The sequence below is a fragment of the Portunus trituberculatus genome, chromosome 18 (assembly GCF_017591435.1).
Source record: "Portunus trituberculatus isolate SZX2019 chromosome 18, ASM1759143v1, whole genome shotgun sequence".
Lineage (NCBI taxonomy): Eukaryota > Metazoa > Arthropoda > Malacostraca > Decapoda > Portunidae > Portunus > Portunus trituberculatus.
In genome coordinates, this window is record NC_059272.1 from 14837423 (window position 1) to 14861133 (window position 23711).

The following is a 23711-nucleotide window of genomic DNA, read 5'->3' on the forward strand; positions in this document are numbered from 1 at the left end:
TGCTAGTAATATCTTTGTGGGAATCGTGAATCAAAGCAACTAAGAATGTCCGATTAACAGCAAAGCAACAGGCAAACGAGCAAACATTTGTTCCTTTCTTTCGGCTGACTTTTTGACCTGCAAGGGGACTGGCAATTAAGTGGGCCTTTTTTCAATTTTTTTGTTGCCCTTGGCCAGTTTCCCCTCTTACGTAAAAAAAAAAAAAACTGTCACACTAACAATACTGCTTAGAAGAATAAGAATAGTCACACCAACTTAAGGATTCAAGATAAGCAGAATTTAAAGTCATTAGATTACTAAGTGAATTAAAGGAAGAAATGAATTAAAGTGAAGAACTCTCTACAACACCAAAAAACTGCTTAACGAGACTATTGCCACAGCTTTCACACTCACTAATACACACACGACACCTTTCCTTTTCCTTTCCCAGCAGTATGGCTACGTACTTGCATGTTTTAAGCGTTTTATTCTGCCGTGCACACCCAACATACTTTAAAGTCCATGCTTATCATGTGCACGCTCGTAAATGTTTACATGAATTACATACAAGATAGACGCGAACAAGAGTCGTGAAGAGTGTGTGGCTTTGATATTATACAAGTGTTTATCGATAGTAAGTGTTCAGGTAACCAGATACGTGAGGAGGTTCAAGCAATAAATAGTCCAACAGATGTAGGCAACGAAGCGCAGCTGAGTGGTAGGTAGCTATAGTGGGTGGTGATGGTGGTGGTGGTGGTGGTGGTGGTACAGGAAAGCGTAATATGTGAATAGGAAAGTTTAAACCAAAGGAGGAAAAGGTGACTGTAGTAATTTTGCTGTAGTGTGGTAGTATTCATGCAAGATGTGCACGAATTAAGGATGTTATTAGTTTTTGTTAGCTCTTCCAGGGATGCAATGATGGGAGCGAAGAAAAATCGTTGTTCGGCGAGGTTTCCAAAAAGTTGCGAATCACTTGTGTTTGACGTCTTTTCATGGCAAAATATCAGCCTGTGTCACTTGAGAGGCATGATATCCAAAATACTGAGAAGTAGTAAAAGAAGTAGTAGTAGTAGAAGATGTAGTAGTAGTAGTGGTAGTAAAAGTAGTAGTAATAGTAATAATAGTTGTAGTAGTAGTAGTAGTAGTAGTAGTAGTAGTAGTAGTAGTAGTAGTAGTAGTAGTAGTAGTAGTAGTAGTAGTAGTAGTGGTTGATGTGGTGGTAATGTTAGTAGTGGTGGTGGTGGGAGGAAGATTAGAAGGAACAACAAAAAATGAAACAGACGAAGCAGTAGCAAAAAAAAAAAAAAAAGGAAAAATGTAAAAGGAAAGAAACGCATCAAAACAAACTTTTCATGCAAGAAAGGAGAAAGAAGGAACATGCCCTATCACTTCTCTTGTGACTAAATCCCATCAAGCACTCGCTGCGATACATTACGGAGAAGGATAAACATTTGTGACGAATCATTCCTCTTTTTAAGCGGCTGCAGTCTTTATGGAGTCTACAGGTGTGCCTTGGAAGCAGCAAGAGCAGCAGTAGACAGCCTCCTTGCCTCGCAGTCGTAGTATGTCTAGCAACAGGACACGACACAGCAGATGCAGTCGTCATTGTTGTGGAGGAAGTCGAAAGCATCCTGGTAGTGATCGAAATCGCAGCACTTGGAGATGAGTTTATTGACGCACACCATGTCGTTCTCGATCATCTCAATGGCGGTCGGGAAGCTGAGGAGAGAGATAGAGAAAAATGAGATATAGGGTAAGCCAGACACGAGGAAAGTAAAGGGACGCAGGCACGAGGGAGAAATGTTTGAAAAGAGATGGATAAGAGAAAGAAAACAACAAGGGTAACCTAAGGAAGGAGTGAAGTAGCCATGGAGAAGATAAGAAATGATTCATAATGATTTACAGGATATCAAAGAATGTCCAGTCCTCGCTCCTCGCTACTCACCAATTAGCTGAGCAGCAAATGCCCTTGATATCAATCTCGTTTGAGGTGGCGAGGTACAGAGGCAGCGTGACCTCCTCGCTACAGGCTCCTACTTGCATGATCGTCCCGCACGCATTGGTCGCCTGTGTAAACCAGAGAGAAATATTATATAAAAACTCATATGCTGATCGACGAATAGTGTGAGGCAGAGTTTGTCTTCATGAGGAGTAGAATTAACGACAGAAGAGCTGAGTCAGTACACTTACGTGGATGCAGTTGTTCATGCCCTTCTGGGTGCATGTGCACTCGAAAGAGACACTCGGGCAGCAACCCATATCCTCCTCCACTTTCTTGGCCAGGCTCGCAGCGTCTGTGTCGCAGTTCAGTACCATGGTGCAGTCAGCGCCCATCTCGCATGCTTTTTTCAAGAGTTCTTCATTTTCGTCTGTATAGAAACATATAAATGAATAAATGAATAAATGAATGAATAAATAAAAAAAAAATATATATATATATATATATATATATATATATATATATATATATATATATATATATATATATATATATATATATATATATATATATATATATATATATATATATATATATATATATATGTTTAGGAAAAGTTGTGTTTGACTGTATGTTGCCTGAAAGAAAAATTTCTACCGCCTTAAAAGTTTAATTATTGTACGAGTACAGAGGTGTAAATCAGGACATCTGTCGCTGCATCACTTGGGAGGACGATGCGAGCCTGCTTCTTGGTTAGTGTCCATGACATAACACATGAGTTGTGTGGTGATGTAGCAAAAGACAGGCCCGCATTCCCTACCAACCACTCAAGGACTTATGGTCGTGATCGCCGCAGCTGGTTGTCATGGCTACAACTTAGTGAGTGTCTCAGTGAGACTTACGAACACAGTGACGCGAGACAAGGCAACCTTACCCATGACCATAATTTTGGTGGCCCCCATGGCTTTGGCGACGCCCACGCACAGCAGGCCCATGCAGCCGGCGCCCGACACAAGTACATGCGATCCAGCGGACACCTCGGCGCGGTTGCAGGCGTGCAGGGCCATGGACAGCGGCTGCACCATGGCGCCATCCTCGTCACACACACAGTCCGGCAGTCTGCAGTGACCCAACCACACTCATTCCCTAATTTAATCTGCCGCCTCGCCTACCCAGCAACTCATTCATCCCATCCTTCCCTGCCTCTTTACCCTTGTCCCTCATGTCTGGCTCATGTATACTATTGATTTCACCTTACATCCACGACCATTCAAATTATTTATTGTTTTACTTTACTATTACCACCACCACCATTACTACTACTACTACTACTACTACTACTACTAGAACTGTTATCAGTAATGCTGATGTTGCTACTACCACAAACATCTTATCGTCATCGTACTTGTGCACAAGATGAGCCTTGGTCTTGCAGTACTTGGCGAGGCAGCCGCCTCCACACTCTCAGCCATGTAGCAGGTGGACTCCTCGCACAGGTTGTAGCAGCCCGACATGCACATTTCGCAACAGCCACAACGGGACCCTGGCTCGATGGTCACGCGGTCACCTTGGGGAAGAGAAGAGGCGTCCAAAGTTAATTGAGTCTGTATTTAAAATCTGCGTCAACAACTCCCTATTGTTTGATGAGTGACACAAGTGACTGAGTGAGGTGGTGAATCATGTGGGGATCAAGTGATGTGAACGAGCAGTGAATGGAAGGTTAGACATACAAACTCTCCTCCTGCTGCCTTACCAATCTCGAAATCGGTGACATTCTTTCCGCAGTGGGCTATAGTGCCCATGCAAGCAGTGCACACCCCACACGGCATCTTCGCCTCCATGCCGCCGAGCTTCCCCTCGTAGACATAATGTTCGTCGTTCTCGCAAATGCACACCTTGGAGATCTTGACGACAACATCTGTGTGGAAGGAGAAGATAGACGTTATACCAGCAAGCACGTGACCGGAGCATTTTATGTTTTCAAGGGTAGTAGTGGCTTTGCTGCTGGACTGATAGTATTGAGTCATTGGGGAGCTTTAAATGAAGATTAGACATTCATGGATTGGGATGATTGGTGGAAATAGGTAAGTATGTAATTATGCTAGTAGTAGTAGTAGTAGTAGTAGTAGTAGTAGTAGTAGTAGTAGTGGCAGCAGGTAGATAATATGTTGACTGTGGAGGATGTCAGTGGAGTGAAGGAAAGAGGGTTGCACCGCGGGGCTGAAACACTCACCGTCACAGTCGAGTTCATTGCAGTATTCGTACGTTTGCTGAAAATAGAGAGAGATGCACATAAACGTTAATAATGTTCACGTTTATTTTATACTATTCTGCCCAATAGTATATCAACATATCACATTCGCACTACCGTTTAGAATATTTAGAATGAGGCTTAAACTTACATTAATTTTACCCCTTATTTCATTGTCTCATATTATCACTATATGAATACGATTCCTTTCATATAGAAGCTGTAACACAATACTACAATGATGCCTTTCGCTGCTGTTACCGTCGCGTGAGAAACTTGTCACGGCTGACTGATTGTCTCGCCACTCATTCACACCTCCCGCGCCAGACAAGACCATCGGGCGGCCAGGTGATGGAGGAAGGTTGGTACTGCCCCTTCATAAACTCACCATATATGCTAACACTACCAAGATGACAGAACCCGGAGTGTATTAACGGTTAGCTGTCTCACTTCTACCGTGCTTAACATTTTCTCTCTATCTGGATTCCTATTTTGTCAGCGTCATGTCACTTCACGTTAAAACCACCAAGTAGACAAAACTGAGAGTCCATTTAGTCACGGTCAGCAGTCTCACTTTTCCTTCAATCTGAGTTCTTCTTCTCTACAGGCTTCGTAAAATTGCCAACAGATTATAACACACAAAGCTAAGAGAAAATGCAAAATACAGTAGAAATGAATGCGAAAGTTACTAGATTTCTTACTACAGCAAAGATCCGCTTCTCGGTTCTATGCGTGAGTAAAAGAAATCAAACAACGTCTGGTGGATATATTTTCTTCTATTGATTTTGCTATTGTACTGAAACTATGAAAAATTCTTGCGAAAAATTTGGCGATAATATATTGAGTCTTGTTTCTCTTTTCTTCTACTGCACTGTCTCATTAACATAAAATTTTCTCTTTTCTGTATCAAAATATTCCTATTATGCAAAGTTTATGAAAAGTTTTGGTGTTATGACTTATCAGCATATCCTGTAAAGCTCCTTATTTTTAAGAACATGTTCCTATTACTCGAGATTTAAGTCAACTTTTTGTCGTGAGAAATTTCATAATAATGTGCTTCTTGCCTTTTTTTTTCCTTCTACACTGTCTCAGTAATATTTATTTTCGTATTTTGCAAAATTTATTTCTGCTTTAGAAAACTTATCAAAAGACCTTGTGGAAGATTAATCATGTTATGCCTGCCATGCACATGTTATAAAGTCACGCCTTAGTCCAAAAACTCTTCCTGAAATCATAACAGGATGAACTGTTGAAATATAACCCACAACTATCATCAGTTGCAGAGACCAGACAGTCGCTGAACACCATTTAAAGAACAAGCATGACCTTTCCTTCAGAGTGGGAGCTGCGGTACTCACTATCGATAGCTTGGCCACGGCGACCATCACGACGCTCACGTTCTTCACTTTCACGTCTTGGTGCCCCATAGTGGTGACAACATTCTTCATTTTCACGTCTTCGTCTTCGTGCTGCATGGTGGCAGTTGAGGTGGATGCTGGATGCTGGGTGCTGATGCTGGGTGCTAGGTGTTGGGAGCTGCAGGTGTTGGGTGCTGGGGCCGCTACTTGCTACTGTGACGGTCCAGACAGGTGATGACAGCCACTCGCTACTTCCCCGCTTTATATTAACACCGCAACCGCCACGTGTCTTACCCTCGCTTGTTATCCCTCCTACCTTCCCCTCCCCTGCCCTGCTCCACTTACATGTGTGTGTGTGTGTGTGTGTGTGTGTGTGTGTGTGTGTGTGTGTGTGTGTTTCACTGTTTGATCTGCTGCAGTCTCTGACGAGCTCATTATTTCCGATCTTCGGATAGGCCTGAGACCAGGCACACACCACACACCGGGACAACAAGGTCACAACTCTTCGATTTACATTCCATACCTACTCACTGCTAGGTGAACAGGGGCTACACGTGAAAGGAGACACACCCAAATATCTCCACCCGGTCGGGGAATCGAACCCCGGTTCTCTGGCTTGTGTGTGTTTCACTGTTTCACTGTATGATCTGCTGCAGTCTCTGACGAGACAGCCAGACGTTACCCTACGGAACGAGCTCAGAGCTCATTATTTCCGATCTTCGGATAGGTCTGAGACCAGGCACACACCACACATCGGGACAACAAGGTCACAACTCCTCGATTTACATCCCGTACCTACTCACTGCTAGGTGAACAGGGGCTACACGTGAAAGGAGACACACCCAAATATCTCCACCCGGCCGGGGAATCGAACCCCGGTCCTCTGGCTTGTGAAGCCAGCGCTCTAACCACTGAGCTACCGGAGCGTGTGTGTGTGTGTGTGTGTGTGTGTGTGTGTGTGTGTGTGTGAGTGGGTGGGTGGGTTGGTGGGTGGGTGTATGTAGGATGACTAATTCGAATATATGAGCTTTTCTTTTGAATGTATTTGAAAATCCGTGAATTCCTGACTTACTGACTATGGACGATTCAATGACAGATAGATTCTTTCAGCGCTATTTCCACCCTGAAGCCAGTCCATCTATAACCTCTACGCTTAACTACAATTAGAAAGATACCTGTCCACTCTACGTCCGCTTTTAAACTTCCTATATTGCGCAAGAAAAACATATACACCTTTTTGTTACGAACACTTCTCGGCGTGACGGCAATGTTGACTTGTGCGCGGAAGTGTACGGGAGTGTGCACGAACCCGGTGGAAAGTGTACACAGAAGGGAAAGGAGGAAAGAATCCATTTAGACCTACGTGGAATATGGATTAAGTACACAGTATATGGTGCGGGCAGGTGTCACTATATAAACGTTACAGGTAGCGAGGACTTGAGAAATTAAAAGTATAGATGACGTAGACGAAATGAGAAGTCTGCAAAGTGTACATTGAAGACAGACATGTATATAGAGATGATGAAGGCACGCTGTAGGGAGGATGAGTCTATAAAAACACAAATTTGGTAAATTATATATAGATAGTGAGAGTGAAGACAATGCTCGGGGAAAGGGGAGAAGGTTTAGGTGGGGTACTGAGTGCAGAGGAGGAGGAGGAGGAGGGAGGGTTGTGAGGCGAACGATGGCTGGTGAAAGGAGGCAGATGTGAGGTGTAGAGGAGCGCCTTACCTGCCTCTTCCTTCAGTCAGTAGCCGCCTCTCACGCTCCTCAGAGGTTCCTTGTACTTCCTTGTTGCCTCTGAGTCGCTCCTACCTGTATACTCATAGCACTAAGCAGTTATACCTGTGTTTTCTCCTCTGCGTGGTGTTCCGTTAAGCTCTAATTCTGCTGTGGTGGTTTTAGTGCCCTCGTGTTCACAGTGACGGTTTTTAGAATTGCTGGAGGTGGTCAGGTTTAGTGTGCCTTGTGTCCAGCGTCGTGGGTTTAAGAATTTCTATTTTGTGATGGTTTTTCTCTAACTAATTATCTTTTTCTTATCAAATCTAAGGTTATTCAGGGTTTTGTTTGTTTATTTTTTGACAGATTTTTTTAAGTATCTTGTTCTTTTCTCGTGAATGATTGTTTGTGGCAGAGTTTTCCTGTTTTGTGTGTTGTGTTGTGCTGTGGATGTCGCTTTGAGGTTGTCACCCGAAAATTGCTTATTTGTCTCTCTTGTTTGCATTTCTGACATTGGTGCATCAATATCTGATTTTATCGTCGGGGTCACTGCTTCACATTCAAATACAGGGTGTGTGCGTGGAGTGTGTGGAGTGTTTGTCCTGATTCAATCCACACACGTCATTTTTGTGATGGGCGCGTGACGTTACTCCCGCCGCTGGACTCGCCCCGCCACGCATCTGCTGTAAAAAAGAAACCATTACTTTCCCTGTCGCCTTTTCCTTTCTCTTCGTCTTTTTTACTACGGCCTTCTCATTATCTCTTACCATTTCCAGTCTTAAGTATGCTCGTTCATTTCCTTTCTTACATAAGTCTTTATTTTTTTCAATTCTCTTAGTGTTCCTGTAGTTTTATAGATACTTCAGTTGCTGCATTCCCTTCTAATCATCGTTGTTATTGTTGTCATTGTTGTCGTTACCGCTGTGGCTTCCATTTGTTGTTGTTGTTGTGAGTTACTTCAGCCGCCTCCAAGAAAACACAGGTGAGATACACGTTTACATTTTTATCTTTACTGTATGTAATGTTTCATCGTTACTTTACTTGCAGCTCCCCCTCCCCTCTCTTCCCCACTCTCTTTCCCTCTCTCTCTCCCTCCCTTCCCCCTTCCCACAGCCAGGGGCGTGCCTTGGTGCCCCCTACGACCCTCCCGGACACGTGCACGTTAAGGGGGGAGTCTTCATGTTTACTGTTATAGTTTAGAAAGTTTGAAATGCACGAGGTCTGCTGCATGACGCTATTGTTTAATGTTCTTCCCTTCTTAATGTGTGTGAAGTGTGTTGACTGTGGACCACTGCTTCGCTTGGATGTCCCTCCCCACTCTCTCTCTCTCTCTCTCTCTCTCTCTCTCTCTCTCTCTCTATCTATCTATCTATCTATCTCTCTCTCTCTCTCTATCTATCTCTCTCTCTCTCTGATTGATATCAGGCACAATTTACGACTTTCGCTTCTTGAATTGCCTCGAAGGGGTAAGAAAACACTAGGACATTTTACTTTCTTTTTGTATTTTGGCTGTATTTTTCAACCTGCACCGAGAAATTGTAGCTGGAGGGATGTGTGGCGGCGGAAGATAAGCTCATTTATAGATAGACTCAGCCTTAGGTGGTTCTCTTATGATGGAGTGTGAGGAGGTGCTCGTGTGTTCCTGCAGGGTCTCTCTTAGTAAGTTCCTTGGGTGATATACGCGATAACATTCTCATTATCAGCCCTTATGAGCAGCTGTCCCTTGGTCCGCTGTTAGTCTGGAATGATTGCTGGTCTGGTTCGGGGTGCTGCGAGCTGGGGGCTGTAATCATGGTAGCTTTGTGGTGATAAAACACTGCCATTACTTGCTGTCTTGCCATTTACCAGCTGTTGTTGACTAGCCTTGACTCTCTATGCTAACAATCAACTCACTCTTCTTTCTTGTAGCAGTCTTTAGGAGTGTTTGACTAATGCTTGTGGTTTGCTGTGAGATGCTTTTGGTGATTTGCGTTTTCTACAGTGATTCCTACAGGAGGCAGCGGTGTATCACTTTCACTCGTTGACATTGCAACTATACTGACAAATGCCACCTAAATGACTGATAGTTTCCGCCTATAGAAACACACACGGCAGGAGAATACTCGTTCACATGCATTTCGTCTCTTTTCCCCCACATCAGATCCATCATGTCTGCTGTGACGTCCTCCAGGTGCCTGCTGCTACCACTGTTCTTGCTTGTGGTGGCAGCGGCCTCCTGCTCCGCCTCAGCTGTGTCCGGCATTCAGATCTCCCCGCGGCCAGTACCTAAGATCGAAGGAACCAACAAGACCGGAGCCAAGAAGCGGGAGGCGGGAGGTCTGCCCAGCCCCGTCAACCAGTACCTTCAGTTCGGAGAGGTAAAAATACTAGAGTATGCCTTGAATTCAGTCCTTAGGCAGATTCTATTACATGTATAAGGAAGCAGAATTGGAGAGATGTAGATAAAAAAAAAAAATGAATTAATAAGTACCGTTAGCTAACATAACACTTTTGTATCACCAAGAAGTAACTCACTCAGAGGTAAAGATACTAGAGTTTGCCTTGAATTCAGTCCTTGGGCAGACTCCAGTACATGGATAAGGAAGCAGAATTGTGGAGATCTAATGAATGAATGAATAAATACCATTAGCTAACATAATAACACTTTTGTATCACCTATAAGCAAGTAACTCACTCACCTTCGTTCTTTCTCTCTTCCTCAGGTGTTTGACCAGAACATAGGGGACGACTTCGGGCTGCGGCCGGGTTACGGGGCACAGAACACCATCACTCGACTCAGCACCATCACACTCACCCACACCAGCTACGACCAGGCCAGTAGTAGTAGTAGTAGTAGTAGTAGTAGTAGTAGTAGTAGTAGTAGTAGTAGTAGTAGTAGTAGTAGTAGTAGTAGTAGTAGTAGTAGTAGTAGTAGTAGTAGTAGTAGTAGTAGTAGTAGTAGTAGTAGTAGTAGTAGTAGTAGTAGTAGTAGTAGTAGTAGTAGTAGTAGTAGTAGTAGTAGTAGTAGTAGTAGTAGTAGTAGTAGTAGTAGTAGAACGACAAAAAAAAATCACAGAATATAAGCTATCATTCCCAAATAAACTTCTAATTTCAAGCCAGAAAAAGTCGAGAGAAAGAGAGAAAGCAGTGATGCAAGAAGCGACAGTGACAATGAACAGCGGGAGGGGGAGAGTTGCAACGTGCTTTACTTTCCCGTGCGTGGTGATTTGTCTCGTCTTCAGCACGTCACGATCGGTGGAGTGGCTGAGAGGGAGGCATCTGGAAGCAGCCAGTCATGGAGAAGAGCGAGAAGATGAGAGAAAGGAGGAGGAGGAGGAGGAGGATGTGGAGGGGGAATACAAAGACTGTAAAATGACACCACCACACAAACTGCGTGGTACAAAAGTGAAAGGAATGAATATTGACTTTCTTTCTATTAGTGCTTTCCTCTATTTTCTCTCGTCTTTTATCGTGTCATTGTTGTTATTCTCCTCGCTCTTCCTCTCCTCCTTTTCCTCCTTTTCTTATTCCTTCTCCTCCTCCTCCTCCTTCTTCTTACCCTTCGCGGTACGTTCAGCTGCTCTTCTCAACACTAAGTCGTGAACATAAATCTAAGTCCAAACCGATCGTCGCCCAAGACTTTCAAAATCTACCGAAGCTGCAAGTCACCCTCACCTCACTTAACCTCTTCAGTACTGGGACACATTTTACCTTGAGATTTGTGTACGATCAGACCATTTTATTGATATTATATAGTAAGGGTCTATGGAGGTCAGAAGATTAACGGCCACGGTCTTCACTATTTTAATCTCCCACTTGAGTTTCTGAAACTATATAAAATCACCAAATAGTAGCCAGAATGAATATAGAAACGCGTCATGGTACTGAAGGGGTTAAACGCTTCATTTTTCTTGATTTCTGACTGTATAATTCGTTCACGGAAGTTTATGTGTAGAATGCAAATCGTTCTCATCATTCGCTTTGCTCCATTAACTCCGCTTCTGTCAGATAAACAAGGAACCAGGAGCTAACCAACGCGTGAAAAATTGGTAGCAGCGTTTCTCGTTCTGCAAACACGAATCAGTGGAGGGCATCGGAAACAACAAATCGCAGAAACCTCAAAGCCTTCCTTACTCTCTTTGTGCAGTTTTGTTTACTTGTACACTGAAAGTGAGCAAACACTGGCAGTCAGCACTCGATGGCGCAGAACAAACACTTTAACACATCGCAGAAAGTCCAAAGCCTTCCATTCTGCTGTAGTTTATTTACTAGTTGAATGAAAGTGAGCGTGTCTGGAGTAAATTTGGTTGGCGATCACCGGCGCGGAACAAGCACCCTTCCCTCCGTTCCTTCCCTCCCTTCCCTCTGCTCCCCGCCGCGATAACACCCCAAGGCGGCGACAGGTGGTGAGGCTCGTCCATGCTAAGTCATGAATCATCCCAGCCACAACAACCCATGGATGTGGATTTATTAGAGTGTTGTGAAACGTGTGCGGATTGTTTAATAAAAAAGATACCCATGGAAACCCGACAAACAGACTAATTACCCATTAAATCTTTGAAAATACTTGCCAGCCTGAAATATTTCAAAATACAGGCCAGTATTCTCAAAAGACTGTTCTTGAAAACCACAGATACGAGTACCCGGTTATCAAGACTGTTTGCTCTCTTTATGATGTAAAGATCCGGTAACCCATGAGGCTTGGGTGCGATTAGACAATCTTATTACATAACGAATCCTGTCCACGGTCCGAGTGTAGGTTGGGCTTCCTCACTCGGGGCAACGGTTTCATAGCGGGTAGGCTTTGAGATAGGAGGTACCCCAAAAAGTATCCCCTTTAGCCCATAAATTACCGTGAAAAGCCCACATGGTATAAGTAAAAAAAAAAAGAAAAAAAACAGGAAGGGTCTATGGAGGTCAGAAGACTACTGGCCACAGTCTTCACTATTTAATCCCCACATAAGTTTCTGAAACTGTATAAAGTCACCAAACAGTAAGGAAAATGAATCTGGAAATGTGTCATGGTACTGAAGACAGAACAATAAACACACCCTCAAAAATTTTAGCATAACTTTAACTATAGGCACTACACTTATTTATTTATTTATGTGTAGCAGAGATGTGGCGCAGAAGTGTTTCGGAATACAGGCTCAAAGTCAAAGCGATGTATCAGCACTATCAAGAAAACCTCTGGCAGCGCAGGGCAAGGCAAGGAAAGAGTATTGCGCCGCAACTGACCACAGCCATCGGGGTTGAAATCAGGCGACGGTAGACGATAAGGCTTGGGTGGCGTGTGGCGGCGCTATCACGTGATCAACATACACACAAGCTGATGATACGTGATAGTGTGGGAGAGTAATAGCGTCGGTAGGGTGGAGCTCATGTCGATGTTGATGACATGATAAGAGAGAGAGAGAGAGAGAGAGAGAGAGAGAGAGAGAGAGAGAGAGAGAACGATAGGGTTGATGAAGATGCTAATAAGAGTAGTGTTATTATATTCGTAGGAGTTGTAGTAGTAGTAGAAGTAGTAGTAGTAGTAGTAGTAGTAGCAGTATTAGTAGTAGTAGTAGTGGCAGTAGTAGTAGCAGCAGCAGTAGTAGTAGTAGTAGCAGTAGCAGTAGCAATAGACAAAGAAGAACAGTACAGGGAGCAGCAACAATTCCTTCACTCTCGGAGCCTTTAATGACAGGCGTATCTGCCCGACAGATCGCGGTGACCCAGACCGTGACGGACACCTCGGTAAGCTACGTGACGCACTTCAGCACCCAGTATATTACCTACGTGAGTACTACCTCTTCTTCACGCCCGCTCCTCACGTCCAAAGGAGGAAAGAAGGGTGTAACCGTATATCACATACATTCAAGCGTTGATGCATAATTAACAGGTTGTATAGTCTGTTTACTCTAAAGTGACACTTGGGTTCAAAACATATTGTAGTTTATTGATGATATAATTTATTTTATGTGAGTAATACATCTTTTCTGTTGATCAACGCACTTATCACAAGGACAGCTTACGGTTTTCCTCAAGATCTGACAACCACGCATTCCTCTAGGACATCACTCAGACCTAGACCCAAGATCCACTTTAGAGTAGACAGACTATTTTTTTAATAGCAGGGGTGACAACAGTGCACTTGACTTTCCTTGTTTAATGCAGTGACATCTTCTTTGTAGTGAGTGAGCATAAATTCGTTGTGTCTTCTCGAGTCAACACTGGTGACTCGAGAGAAGTAGCAAAGCGTTCTATGTTGTAGTAAACTGATGAGGGATTAGAAAGTCCTGAAACCAACTCAGTCATGTAGGAAGTTTCACCGTGTGTGTGTGTGTGTGTGTGTGTGTGTGTGTGTGTGTGTGTGTGTATGTATGGTAACAGAGAGGGGGTGCCAGATGTATGTTTAATGGCTTCTTTGTATCTTACCATATTCAGTGATATGTTCTGATGTTCTAAAGAGTTAATTAGCGTATACTTCATTCAGCTCACCGTAACTCCGTCATCTCTCTCTCTCTCTCTCTCTCTCTCTCTCTCTCTCTCTCTCTCTCTCTCGCAGACCACACCACTGGCTGTCTACAATACCGAGTACGAGACGGAGTACCGAACCGAGTACCTTACAGAGACGGAGTTCCAGGACGTGCCCGTGTACACCACCATCACGGACACCCGCTTCGAGACAGAATACCAGACCGACACGTCCCTGGTGGAGGTGCCCGTGTACAGCACCATCGTCACCACCGTCTACCACACCCGCTACCGAACCGAGTACTTCACCGACACCGAGACCCAGCAGGTGCCCGTCTACACCACCTTCTACACCACCTTTACTGAGACCTCCCATCTCCCTACCTACCTGACGGAGACTCACTTTGACACCGCATACATCACCTCCACTACCTTCGTCACCACTACCGCTATTGACTTCACCACCGTCACCACTCACCTGACCACCACTGCGTTTGAGGATGTGTTCGTGACCAAGACGCACCAGGTTCCTCACTACATCACCAACACTGAGTACAACCAGGTCATCATCACGCAGACGGAGACGCGGCCGGAGTACATCACCACCACGAGTTTGAGAGAGGTAGTGGTGACGCAGACGACCACAGTGCCTCTTTATCTCACCACGACCGTCGTCTCTGAAATCCATCTAACCAGCACTCACCCAATTAACAACTACATCACTACTACTGTGCCGGCGTACGTGGTGAGCACCGTGGACAGATACATCACCACAACCCTGCCTTACTACGTCACCAGGACCACCACAGCCCAGGTATTGGTGAACAGACCGCACGCTGCCACTTCGCCCCGTGACTATTACTACGTGTAGCTCCGAAATAACTTTACCTCCTTATTGTTGTTATTTTATAGTTATATTATAACGGTCCCATTCCTCCTCCTCCTCCTCCTCCTCCTCCAATCAATCAGAACATACTGATGTTACTTGCTTACTTGCCTCGATATTGTAAAGACCTTGTACCTTCAAACAGCAACTCAGTCCCTGTTACCCTCTCTTACCCTTACCGTTACTCCCTGGCCCTGAAATTGCCCCTAACCTCTCATTACCCTCCCTGTTGTTACTATGTTACTTGTTCACCATTATATTGATGTTAGAGAGTAAGCACGACCCTCAGACAAGACCATATCCTCTAATAATGAGTGGTGATGGCTCGTTAGTACAGTGACGCACCTCATCCCTTAGACATTATACAGTATTATATCCCGACAGTATTATTCTTGACGTCTCCTCCTTTCATCGACTCAGCGACTAGATGAACGACTGTATGATATCTTGTATTTCTTTCATGTCCGCACTAGCACTTTGCTTCCAACACTCAGCATACACGGGCTTGGTGCTCTGCTTTGCCACCTAGCCACTAAAAGCCTCACTGTCTAGTCTCCAGTACCTAAGACTCACTAGCATACCAGCATGGGCGTGTTGTACTGTATCTAATCCTGCGTAGGTTGTCCCAGCATCCAGCACGTGCATCACCTCGCCCTCTGCTCCTCCTGTCGCTCTCATCCTGTCACCGCACAAACCGCAGCTTCAGAAACCCTCCATAAAAGAACAATCATGACAGTCTAGAATTTAAGAAGAAAGAAAACTGACCACATGCAAGAAACTAAGCTAAACATTTATTTTCCGGTGTGACGCGTCTCGTACAAACTCCAGCAACCGCAAACACCGCTGTACCAACCCCAGAAACCGCATCGACCGCAGCAACCTCTCTACCCACGAGTACCGTCGCGGCTCTACAGACAAGAGCGACTACGGAGGCCACGCCAGACAGCCTACCAGACAGCAGAGCGGTGGCTGTGGTAAGGAGGGACGCAAGCGTGTAGATTGAGCGCCTGTGATATGATTTCTTTTTAGTTCGAAATGTATGCATATATAATATATAAAGAAGAGAACACTATTTTCCTATACATACTTTGCTGTTCTTCTGCAGTTCTGTACTCTTTATCGTTAAAAATTGTGTTGTTTCATGAAGGATGTAAGCAACGCTATTGTAAACTGTACATAATTTACCTCAATAAATGCCTCATTATCCCGTATAGCTCCTCGTCTATATACTAGTGCTGGAGAACCATTATAACTTGAGTGCCAGGCGAGGACGTTCGGGCAGCGGTCGGTGTGCAAGCCTCCCTGAGTGTGACTTCCTGGTATCTGCTGGTGTCGTGAGTGTTGTGAGTGTTATTTCTGCTGTAGACCGAGACACATTGGAGCACTCATCATGGTAAGGTAAGACGATATATTATAAAGTATCTGAAAGTGGTTCGCTACGCTGGCTGAGTTCTGATGGATGACTCGCAGCCTGCGGAGATTGTAAGACTGTGTGTGTTATGGTGTATATAGTTATACGTGCGGCGGTGACGGCATACACGGCATACACCATGTAACATTTCTGACTTTCTCTTCTGATTGGCGACGTTTTAATAAACGTTTGTGAGTGTGTGGTTATGATGAAGTGACTAACGGAACTGCGGCAGGCGGTAAGTGGCAGGCGGCAGGTGGCAGGTGGAGGTGCAGGTGTGCTGTTGCTGTATACGCTGGGCGGTGGCGGGGTTCTGGATGGTCTTAGTAGAATCGGGCAGTTCGGGCTTACCACATTAGTCTGGTTACAACAGTACCATAACATGTCGAGTTAATTCCTCATATTGTTCATTATTTATTGAAAGTACAATGCCTAGACCGTATACAAATATATAATGAGATTCCTATTGAAAGGAAGTGGTTACTTGGGTGGTAAGATGTTACCTGCAACTCAGACCAACGCACCGTTACCCCCTCCCTGACTAGCCAGAGGTGTGCGTCTCAGCGCCGAGGGGAGGGTGATGTAGTGCTGCCCTGTACAGTGTCTGGCGGCGGGGAGGAGAGACCGGAGCTAGGTATAAGTCTGATCCTGGAGTCGATCTCCAGCTTAGCAGCCATTGTCTCGTACCTTTCCTCGGCCTCGTGTCTCCAGGCAGCCAAGTGAGCTCGCAGGCGGCGGTGCGCGGCCTCGGCGGCAGCGGTTTCAGCATTGAGAGCGGCACGCTCCTCAGCAGTCACTCGTTTGCGGCGGCTGACCTCCTCCCGGCACGTCAGCACCGCTTCCCGAGCCTGTGAGAGAAGAAATTGTCTCCAGAGAACATAAAAGGATGTATCGAAATTCTAATCCTCACACTGCGGCGCTGAGCCATACCAAAAAATAATTTTGTGAAGAGAATCTTTTCAAAATTACAACTGCGCGCCGTTCAGACCAAGAGGGAGAATCTATTGAAGTAGAGGATGAATGGATTACGAAGGAATGTGATTAGCACCCACCTCGTCTAGTTTGTCCTGGAGAAGATTTGCTCTGAGGGCGAGGCGATCCCTAAGGTCCTGGAGGCAGCGCTCTTGCACGGCCTCCTCCAGTCCTTCCCCGCCCTGCACGGACATCACAACCACTATCGTTAAGTTAAGCTCGATTCGCTACCACCTCCTTAACATCACATGCTGTACGGTTTACAGACTCTTGGTACTGAGAGAGAAAATATCCAAGTTACAAATAAGGGTCTCAACTCTACCACGAACCAGGTGGACGTGGCGCAACTCACCTGAAGCAGCGGTAGGTAGGGCGCAATGATGTCGACGCGGCCCTCTAGCTCTTCTCTCTTCTTCCTCTCCGTTTCTTCCCGATGTGCTTCCTCCCACGCCCTCTGCAACAGCCACCGTGACAGTTAATAATCACCCTCCCTGCTTTCCCTGTAACACTCACAGCTGGCCACTCCTCTCCCCCTCTGGGCCCTCACCGCCCCAGCCATATTACCTCCTTAAGGATCTGCTGCACTGTGGCGTTGGACGTTGTGTCAAAGATTCCAGGCAGGAGAGTTGCTTGCTCTTCCTCCGACACACGTGCTTCCTTTATCGCCTCTGTCTCCTCCACAGCCTGTCGCACCTCCACCAGTGCCCGAGCCTCAGCCTCCATCTGCACCTCCAACTCCTCCCACAGCTGCGGCAACTTCGGCTCCTCCGCCCCGGGATCAGGCTGTGGCGGGAGGGAGGCTCATGTCATCACTGCTGGGTTGGAGTTTATGCAGCTTCATTGTGGCGCCAAATTTTCCCAGAGCAGTAAACAGAGGCAGTGAAAGGCACACCTGAATGTTGCAGCGACTCACGTGAGTAATGGTGAACTGGAGAGGAGCTTAATGATGACAGGTGAGTATACGTGATAGGGATGATGCAGCTGCTAGTAAAGACCCTGAGGGAGGGACTTAATGATTACTGTGGTGATAAGAATGACGACACTTACTTGGAAGCTGTGCGTGTGCTCCATGGTGAGGGACGTGGCCAAGCCGTCCTGGGGTTTCACAAAGGTTCGGGACGGTTGCAGGAGACGGTGGCGGCCGTAGTGGTACAACAGATGGACGCGTCCCTCCGTCACCATCATTACCCGCCGCTGTACTGACTGTTGCATACCTCTGCTACTGCTGCTCATGCCTCTGCCACGACCATCACCACTACCACCATCATCCGCCTCACCGTTGCCGCTATCGTCACTGCACCCTTTGTCTGGGCTTTCGAATTCTTCCTCTATTTTCTGTAAATTATAGTTTGTTGATATTGCATCAGGTGACGGCATGCTGAGCGCCCGTTACCTACCCTACCACACTTTTACTCGTACCAAATTCTCTGGCTTTGTATCACTTCTGTCCAACCCAAATCCCTATTCGGTGTCACTGTTTTTTGTAATAATAGAGAAATGGCCTTGCAACATGAGGCTATCATACCCGTTACGCCTCACGTCACGCCAAAAGGCAATAAAAAGCACCACAAACCTCAAGGCAAGATAATGAACAACGCGCCTCCCCCACACACATCTCACCTGGACTGCCCTGGAGGAGGCACTGGCGAAGGTGACGGTGCGCCTCAGGAGAAGATCGGCGCGGGCATCATATTCTTCTCGCCACTCGCCGCTGCGCACCTCTCGTCTCCTGAAGGGTAATACATTAGTGCTCTGTTTGGTGACTGTCGCCTTGGTCCTTCTCGACAGTTTTTCTTGGGCGTTTTATTGCATGTTGCACTCTCTTGATATTCTTTCATAAATTGCTTAATTAAAGAGTTCAGTAGATTGTCAGAGAGAGCGAGACAGATTTGTTAACTTTGTAATATTTTCCTCATCGCGTTACCTGAGGGCGTCCACGCGAAACTCCGAATGGAATAGGAACACCTCGAGGGGTTGCGTCTGTCCTCGCATCTCCAACTCACTCGCCTGCCACGGGTTGTCCACGCCGTCTGGTCCAACGCGGGTGCCCAGGGAGATCGGTTCCCTCCAATATTGGTGCTCTGCGTGGAGGCTATGCATTAGAATGCTGCAGAAACAGTAAGATAGAATCAAGAATCTATAACATCCCCAACTCTCTCTCTCTCTCTCTCTCTCTCTCTCTCTCTCTCTCTCGGGAACGAGTCTGAAACAATGGGAGAGGTCCTGACGTACCCTTCAGTGTGTCCTTCCTGCTTCTGGAGAAGGTGTCCCTGACTGCACCCGTATTGAGGTCCGTGATACGGCCGACGAGTCTGTCCTGCCGCTGCTGAAATTCCTCCCTCACCTCCTTCACCGATCCTGAGAAAGATAATGATAATAAGCAATGCATCAAGATCTTACAAACTCGTGACAGAATTAATGTCCTCCTATCTCTCTTGTTTAATTGAGATACGCACTTTTGTTTTTTGCATAAGCACAGTTATCAGGGTCGTCTGCCTGGTGGGCGAGGGGTTATCATTCTGCACCACGTCTTACCTTCCGGGGTGCGAAGAGTGAGGGCAAGGGTTGTACCGCGTGGGTGGGTCAGCGGGGCGTAGCGTCTCACCACAGCCTCCCGATACACCTCTTCCCGCCAGCCCCCGGGGAACCTTTGTAATAGAGCTATAAAGAGGCACAAAATGAGTTGCAAGGCAACAATATGAAGGTCATATGGGGCCGCGTAAGGTTACGAAAACTCTTTTTTTATAAAGAAACTGCAGTGGGTCAAGACTGAACTCTCAACTTTTATATCATGAAGTAAGCTACTTAAGAACTAGCAGGCGCACACGACACACACACACACACGCGCGCGCGCGCACACATATCGCTTGCCTTCTTCGGTGATAACAACAGGTTTATAGCAAGCACGCGGCAGCAGCGGATCCTCCTTGTTCCTGGGTCGTCTTGCTTTCGCCTGGGATGCACTAGGTTTACGAGACTGACTGGATAATTCCTGAGATACACTGAGAGATTCCTGAGCCTCGTGTGACTGACTAAGCGTCTCCTGAGATTTGCTTGGGGTGTCCTGTGACTTGCTGAAAGAATCTTGATTTTCCGGAGACTGCCCTGAAGATTCTTGAGGCTTACTGGGTGAGTCTTGTGGATCATGACTGGCTTGCTGCGTGTCCTCGTGTTCCTTGGTGTGGGAGGAAGGTTCGGAGGGTTTGTGTCTCATTCCCTTAGGCTGGGGGCGTTCATTGGGCTTGCCTGATCCGTCGTCGATAAGCGGCAGCCACAGTGAGCGATCATCCAAGTTGAACTGTCGGTGGGAAGTGTTAACGTGCATGTAGAAGTGTTATTCATACCGAGACTGCTAACATCGCCGCTATTCCTTCCTCGATGTGATGGCTACCCACACCACCACGAGTAATATAATTTCCATTGATTGATTCATCAGCATCAAATGAGTGTTGACGGTAAACTGAATGTAAAATTAGTGGCGAGGACAAGTTGGCTCCTACATTTGTATTTTTCTTTAAATGGATCAGGTTTTCTAACCAACGTAGCAGTAATGTCGCAACAAAAACGAAAGGGAGGAAAAATAACACTCACATACGTGGGACATAAAACACAAGCATTCTCAAGCGACATACGTGATGATTCAGAAGATAAGCTTGGAAAGGATTGTCGTGAGTCGTGGATAACTCACCGTGTCGCGGTTGAGGGGTGTCCGGGGCTGCGTGGAGGCCCAGTAATTGCTGTGGTTGAAGAGAGCGTGCAGGCAGAGGAAAGGTAACGGTTCTTCAGTGGGCAGGAGCGTTATCTTCCCTGTGTTGGGCTCCACAAGGGTCGGGCAGGTCACTTGACGCTTAGGGGGAAGCACTACCACCCAGAAATGGAGATCACCGCCACTCTCGCCTTCCTGTGTCATGGTAATTACTGCACTCCACTGTTTTAGTTATTTTGTTGCATTATCTTGTACATAGTATTCACACACACACACACACACACACACACACACACACACACACAGACACCTCGAAAACCGAAAAACATCAGTTGCCCTCACCTTCGTCGACTTCCGAAAAGCCTTCGACCTTGTCCACCACACCACCGTCATCACCAAAGCCATCAACCTCCAGCTTCACCCCAGCCTGGTGTCCTGGCTCTCTGACTTCCTTTCCCATAAGAGTCATGTCGTTAGGCATCAGGGCACTACCTCCCCCCCCTTTAAGTACCTCACCTGTGAAGTACCCCAGGGGACCAGAATGGGGCCATTATGCTTCATGATGCTCATTAACGACGCCATGACGGACACCAGCGCTCGGTGGAAATACGTGGACGACACCATCCTTGCCACCACCATCGACAACACCAATCCAGACTACAGCCACCTCCAACTTCTCCTTGACCGTCTCCACACATGAACCACCGATAACAGAGTCACCCTCAACACCAACAAGACAACAATAATGCACATACACACCTCCTCAGGTCCCCTCCCCCCCTCCCTGTGTCAGCAACATCACGTCGTCAGCCACTTACCAGCTACCCCTCCTCCGAAGGTTGAAGAAGCTGAGGACACCATCGCGTGAGCTAGCGAGTGTGTACTCTATATTCATACTCCCTCTGCTCACATATGCGTCCCCAGCTTGGTCATCCTCGCTCACCGCCACTCAACGACACAAACTTAAGCGACTGCAGAAAAGGGCGATGCGGCTGATCCTGGGGACCGACTATACCATGGTACAATAACTCTCGTTATTGTACCATGGACTATACCACCTAACAGGAGGCTCTCCACACCCTGCATCTCACCACCCTTCAGGGTCGCTACCAACACCTCCAGCAGTTCGCCACCAAGCTCCTCCACCACCCGCGCCACAGGAACCTACTCCCTCCGGCAGCCCCCCCTCCCTGACACAGTGTCTGACACCGCAACAAGCTCCTTCCCATCTGAGCACGAACAGACAAATAGTAAAAATGATTAACCTGTGAACACTGACTTTATGTGAGCTTATTCTTAAGTCTATAATTTTAATTTCATTCATGATATTCCCTCCTTAAAATGTATATTTTCAGATCTCGAGCTGCCTATGTTTAAATAAACCATTTATTATTATTATTATTATTATTATTATTATTATTATTATTATTATTATTATTATTGTTGTTATTATTATTATTATTATCATTATTATTATTATTATTATTATTATTATTATTATTATTATTATTATTATTATTATTATTATTATTATTATTATTATTATTATTATTATTATAATTATTACACACACACACACACACACACACACACACACACACACACACTTTCATTCTTCCAACCTGGTGCTGTTCCTGATGGCTACCAGCAAAACTGTCACTGTCTCGTTTCTGCTGTTGTTGCTGCTGCTGCTGCTGCTGTTGCTGCTTCTCGGCACTGAGTTGGCGGCTGGTGCGTTCCTCCATGATGAGGATGTACCGGCTCCTCAGGTCCGGTGGCTGTTTCACCGTATACTTCGATGGCGGTGCCTTGCCTCCCTCCTCCCCTTCCTGATACACATGCAAGGATGAGTCTCACGAAGAAAAAAAAAAAAAACTTTATCCCTTCCAGAGCCGACCCATTCAGATTGTGGCTTGATATTTATTGAATAAGAAGGAAGATATGAAGAAGAAGAAATTAGTATCATTAACGCACCAAGCGAACTTAATTAGTGCTCATAAGTCCTCATTATCCAGCAAACCCGTGATAACTGACCTTCTGGGGCGGGGCAAGGTAGGGACAGGACAGTGTCGACGTGTCGCCTGCCACTAGTGAGGGGCTGGCTATGCCTTGGGCCACGAAGGCGCGGTAGCCAGCCCCCAGCAAAACAGAAGCCAGCACTAGGGCACACTCAGCTGCCTCTCCTCGCTGCGTCATCGCCACGACAGCTGCCGATCGCACCTTCCGTGGCTGTCATGCGAATCACGTACAGTTAATGCATCATTGTTGCAGAACGCGTGTTGCTTTGTGAGATGATGGTGACAAGGCACGGCAGTCAATGTGATGGTGAGGCTTCATTACGTACTATTGTTAATAAAGAGTCCCCCATACTTTTTGCAGCTATTTACCTACGTATATTTTCCTATATATAAAAAAAAAAAAAAAACGATGGAACTAACCTAGATGTAAATAAATCTGCGTAGATACTAAAAGAAAAAAGAAATAAGCGGACACTAAAATCAGGTTTTCTCTGTTATTTTCATAAAGCCAAGTTTGATTGTGACAACATGAATGTCATAAGTGATTTCTTGTCTGACTCTTTTGGCCAGGACACTGTCAGTCACTGCTTCCACACATGAGAAGTAAGATAACCGATTCTCACCAGAGGGGATGACGGGGCCGGAGGACTATAGGTGAGCAGGTTTGCCAGGGTTGGGGCTGCATCATATATGCTGAGCAGCTCGGGATGGGGCTGAGGGCTGGGTACAACCAAACTCAAAATTGGTACCTGGAAACAGGGACACTTGCAGTTCTTTCACTACTGGCCTTAACACATAACTTATATTGGCGTTATTTTGAGTGTGTTAGTAGCTCACCACTTTGTCGTTTTCATTTTGTGGAGTGAGCAGCAGTAGGGGGCCATTGGGATACAAAGAGTTGTATCTCCGTCTGAAACTATCCACTTGCTTCAATAGTCTTTCTTCAGCTTCCTCGTATACCCTATTATCCTTGGGTGTCTCCTGCAACATGTTTCTTTTGCATCCTGCATTGTCTTGTGGCTTTGGCGTTGCCA

General features: G+C 45.9%; 3 protein-coding genes across 5 annotated transcripts; 1 reads left to right on the forward strand and 2 right to left on the reverse strand.

Moving 5' to 3' along the window:
* Window positions 1-1232: 1232 nt before the first annotated feature.
* On the reverse strand, window positions 1233-3474 carry LOC123505695 (sorbitol dehydrogenase-like). Its single transcript, XM_045257345.1, has 5 exons — window positions 3324-3474; window positions 2853-3037; window positions 2170-2348; window positions 1925-2046; window positions 1233-1698 (listed from the first exon to the last, which is right to left on the reverse strand). The coding sequence occupies exons 2-5, from the start codon at window positions 3001-3003 to the stop codon at window positions 1548-1550; spliced, it is 603 nt and encodes a 200-aa protein (XP_045113280.1). The 5' UTR covers window positions 3004-3037; window positions 3324-3474; the 3' UTR covers window positions 1233-1547.
* Window positions 3463-15783, forward strand: LOC123505694. 3 transcript variants are annotated; one of them, XM_045257342.1, is made up of 7 exons: window positions 3463-4002; window positions 5507-5758; window positions 9387-9603; window positions 9949-10059; window positions 12932-13006; window positions 13776-14498; window positions 15399-15783. In XM_045257342.1, exons 1-7 carry the CDS (start codon window positions 3959-3961, stop codon window positions 15546-15548), a joined length of 1572 nt encoding a protein of 523 aa, XP_045113277.1. In that variant the 5' UTR covers window positions 3463-3958; the 3' UTR covers window positions 15549-15783. The 3 variants fall into 3 exon arrangements, with proteins under 3 accessions (XP_045113277.1, XP_045113279.1, XP_045113278.1); XM_045257343.1 differs by lacking the exon at window positions 3463-4002 and adding an exon at window positions 4254-4530; XM_045257344.1 differs by lacking the exon at window positions 5507-5758 and having other exon boundaries at window positions 3481-4002.
* Window positions 15784-16371: 588 nt separating this feature from the next.
* LOC123505376 (dynein regulatory complex subunit 7-like) lies at window positions 16372-23707 on the reverse strand. The gene is made up of 15 exons (XM_045256595.1): window positions 23515-23707; window positions 23301-23426; window positions 22694-22888; window positions 22282-22488; window positions 20642-20854; window positions 19767-20251; window positions 19489-19676; window positions 19186-19311; window positions 18878-19034; window positions 18574-18682; window positions 18001-18288; window positions 17518-17736; window positions 17306-17407; window positions 17034-17135; window positions 16372-16829 (listed from the first exon to the last, which is right to left on the reverse strand). Exons 1-15 carry the CDS (start codon window positions 23665-23667, stop codon window positions 16542-16544), a joined length of 2958 nt encoding a protein of 985 aa, XP_045112530.1. The 5' UTR covers window positions 23668-23707; the 3' UTR covers window positions 16372-16541.
* Between the last annotated feature and the right edge of the window lie 4 nt (window positions 23708-23711).

Coding starts and splice junctions, on each gene's coding strand:
- LOC123505694 (XM_045257342.1), top strand. CDS start 3,959: ATGAAGATTAGACATTCATGGATTGGGATGATTGGTGGAAATAG. Junction 5,759..9,386: donor TACTGTGACGGTCCAGACAG/GTGATGACAGCC, acceptor CCCCCACATCAG/ATCCATCATGTCTGCTGTGA. Junction 13,007..13,775: donor GCACCCAGTATATTACCTAC/GTGAGTACTACC, acceptor TCTCTCTCGCAG/ACCACACCACTGGCTGTCTA.
- LOC123505695 (XM_045257345.1), bottom strand. CDS start 3,003: ATGGTGCAGCCGCTGTCCATGGCCCTGCACGCCTGCAACCGCGCCGAG. Junction 2,349..2,852: donor CACCAAAATTATGGTCATGG/GTAAGGTTGCCT, acceptor GTTTCTATACAG/ACGAAAATGAAGAACTCTTG. Junction 1,699..1,924: donor ATTTGCTGCTCAGCTAATTG/GTGAGTAGCGAG, acceptor CTCTCTCCTCAG/CTTCCCGACCGCCATTGAGA.
- LOC123505376 (XM_045256595.1), bottom strand. CDS start 23,667: ATGTTGCAGGAGACACCCAAGGATAATAGGGTATACGAGGAAGCTGAA. Junction 23,427..23,514: donor AAAATGAAAACGACAAAGTG/GTGAGCTACTAA, acceptor CCCTGTTTCCAG/GTACCAATTTTGAGTTTGGT. Junction 18,289..18,573: donor CCTCCTCCAGGGCAGTCCAG/GTGAGATGTGTG, acceptor TATAATTTACAG/AAAATAGAGGAAGAATTCGA.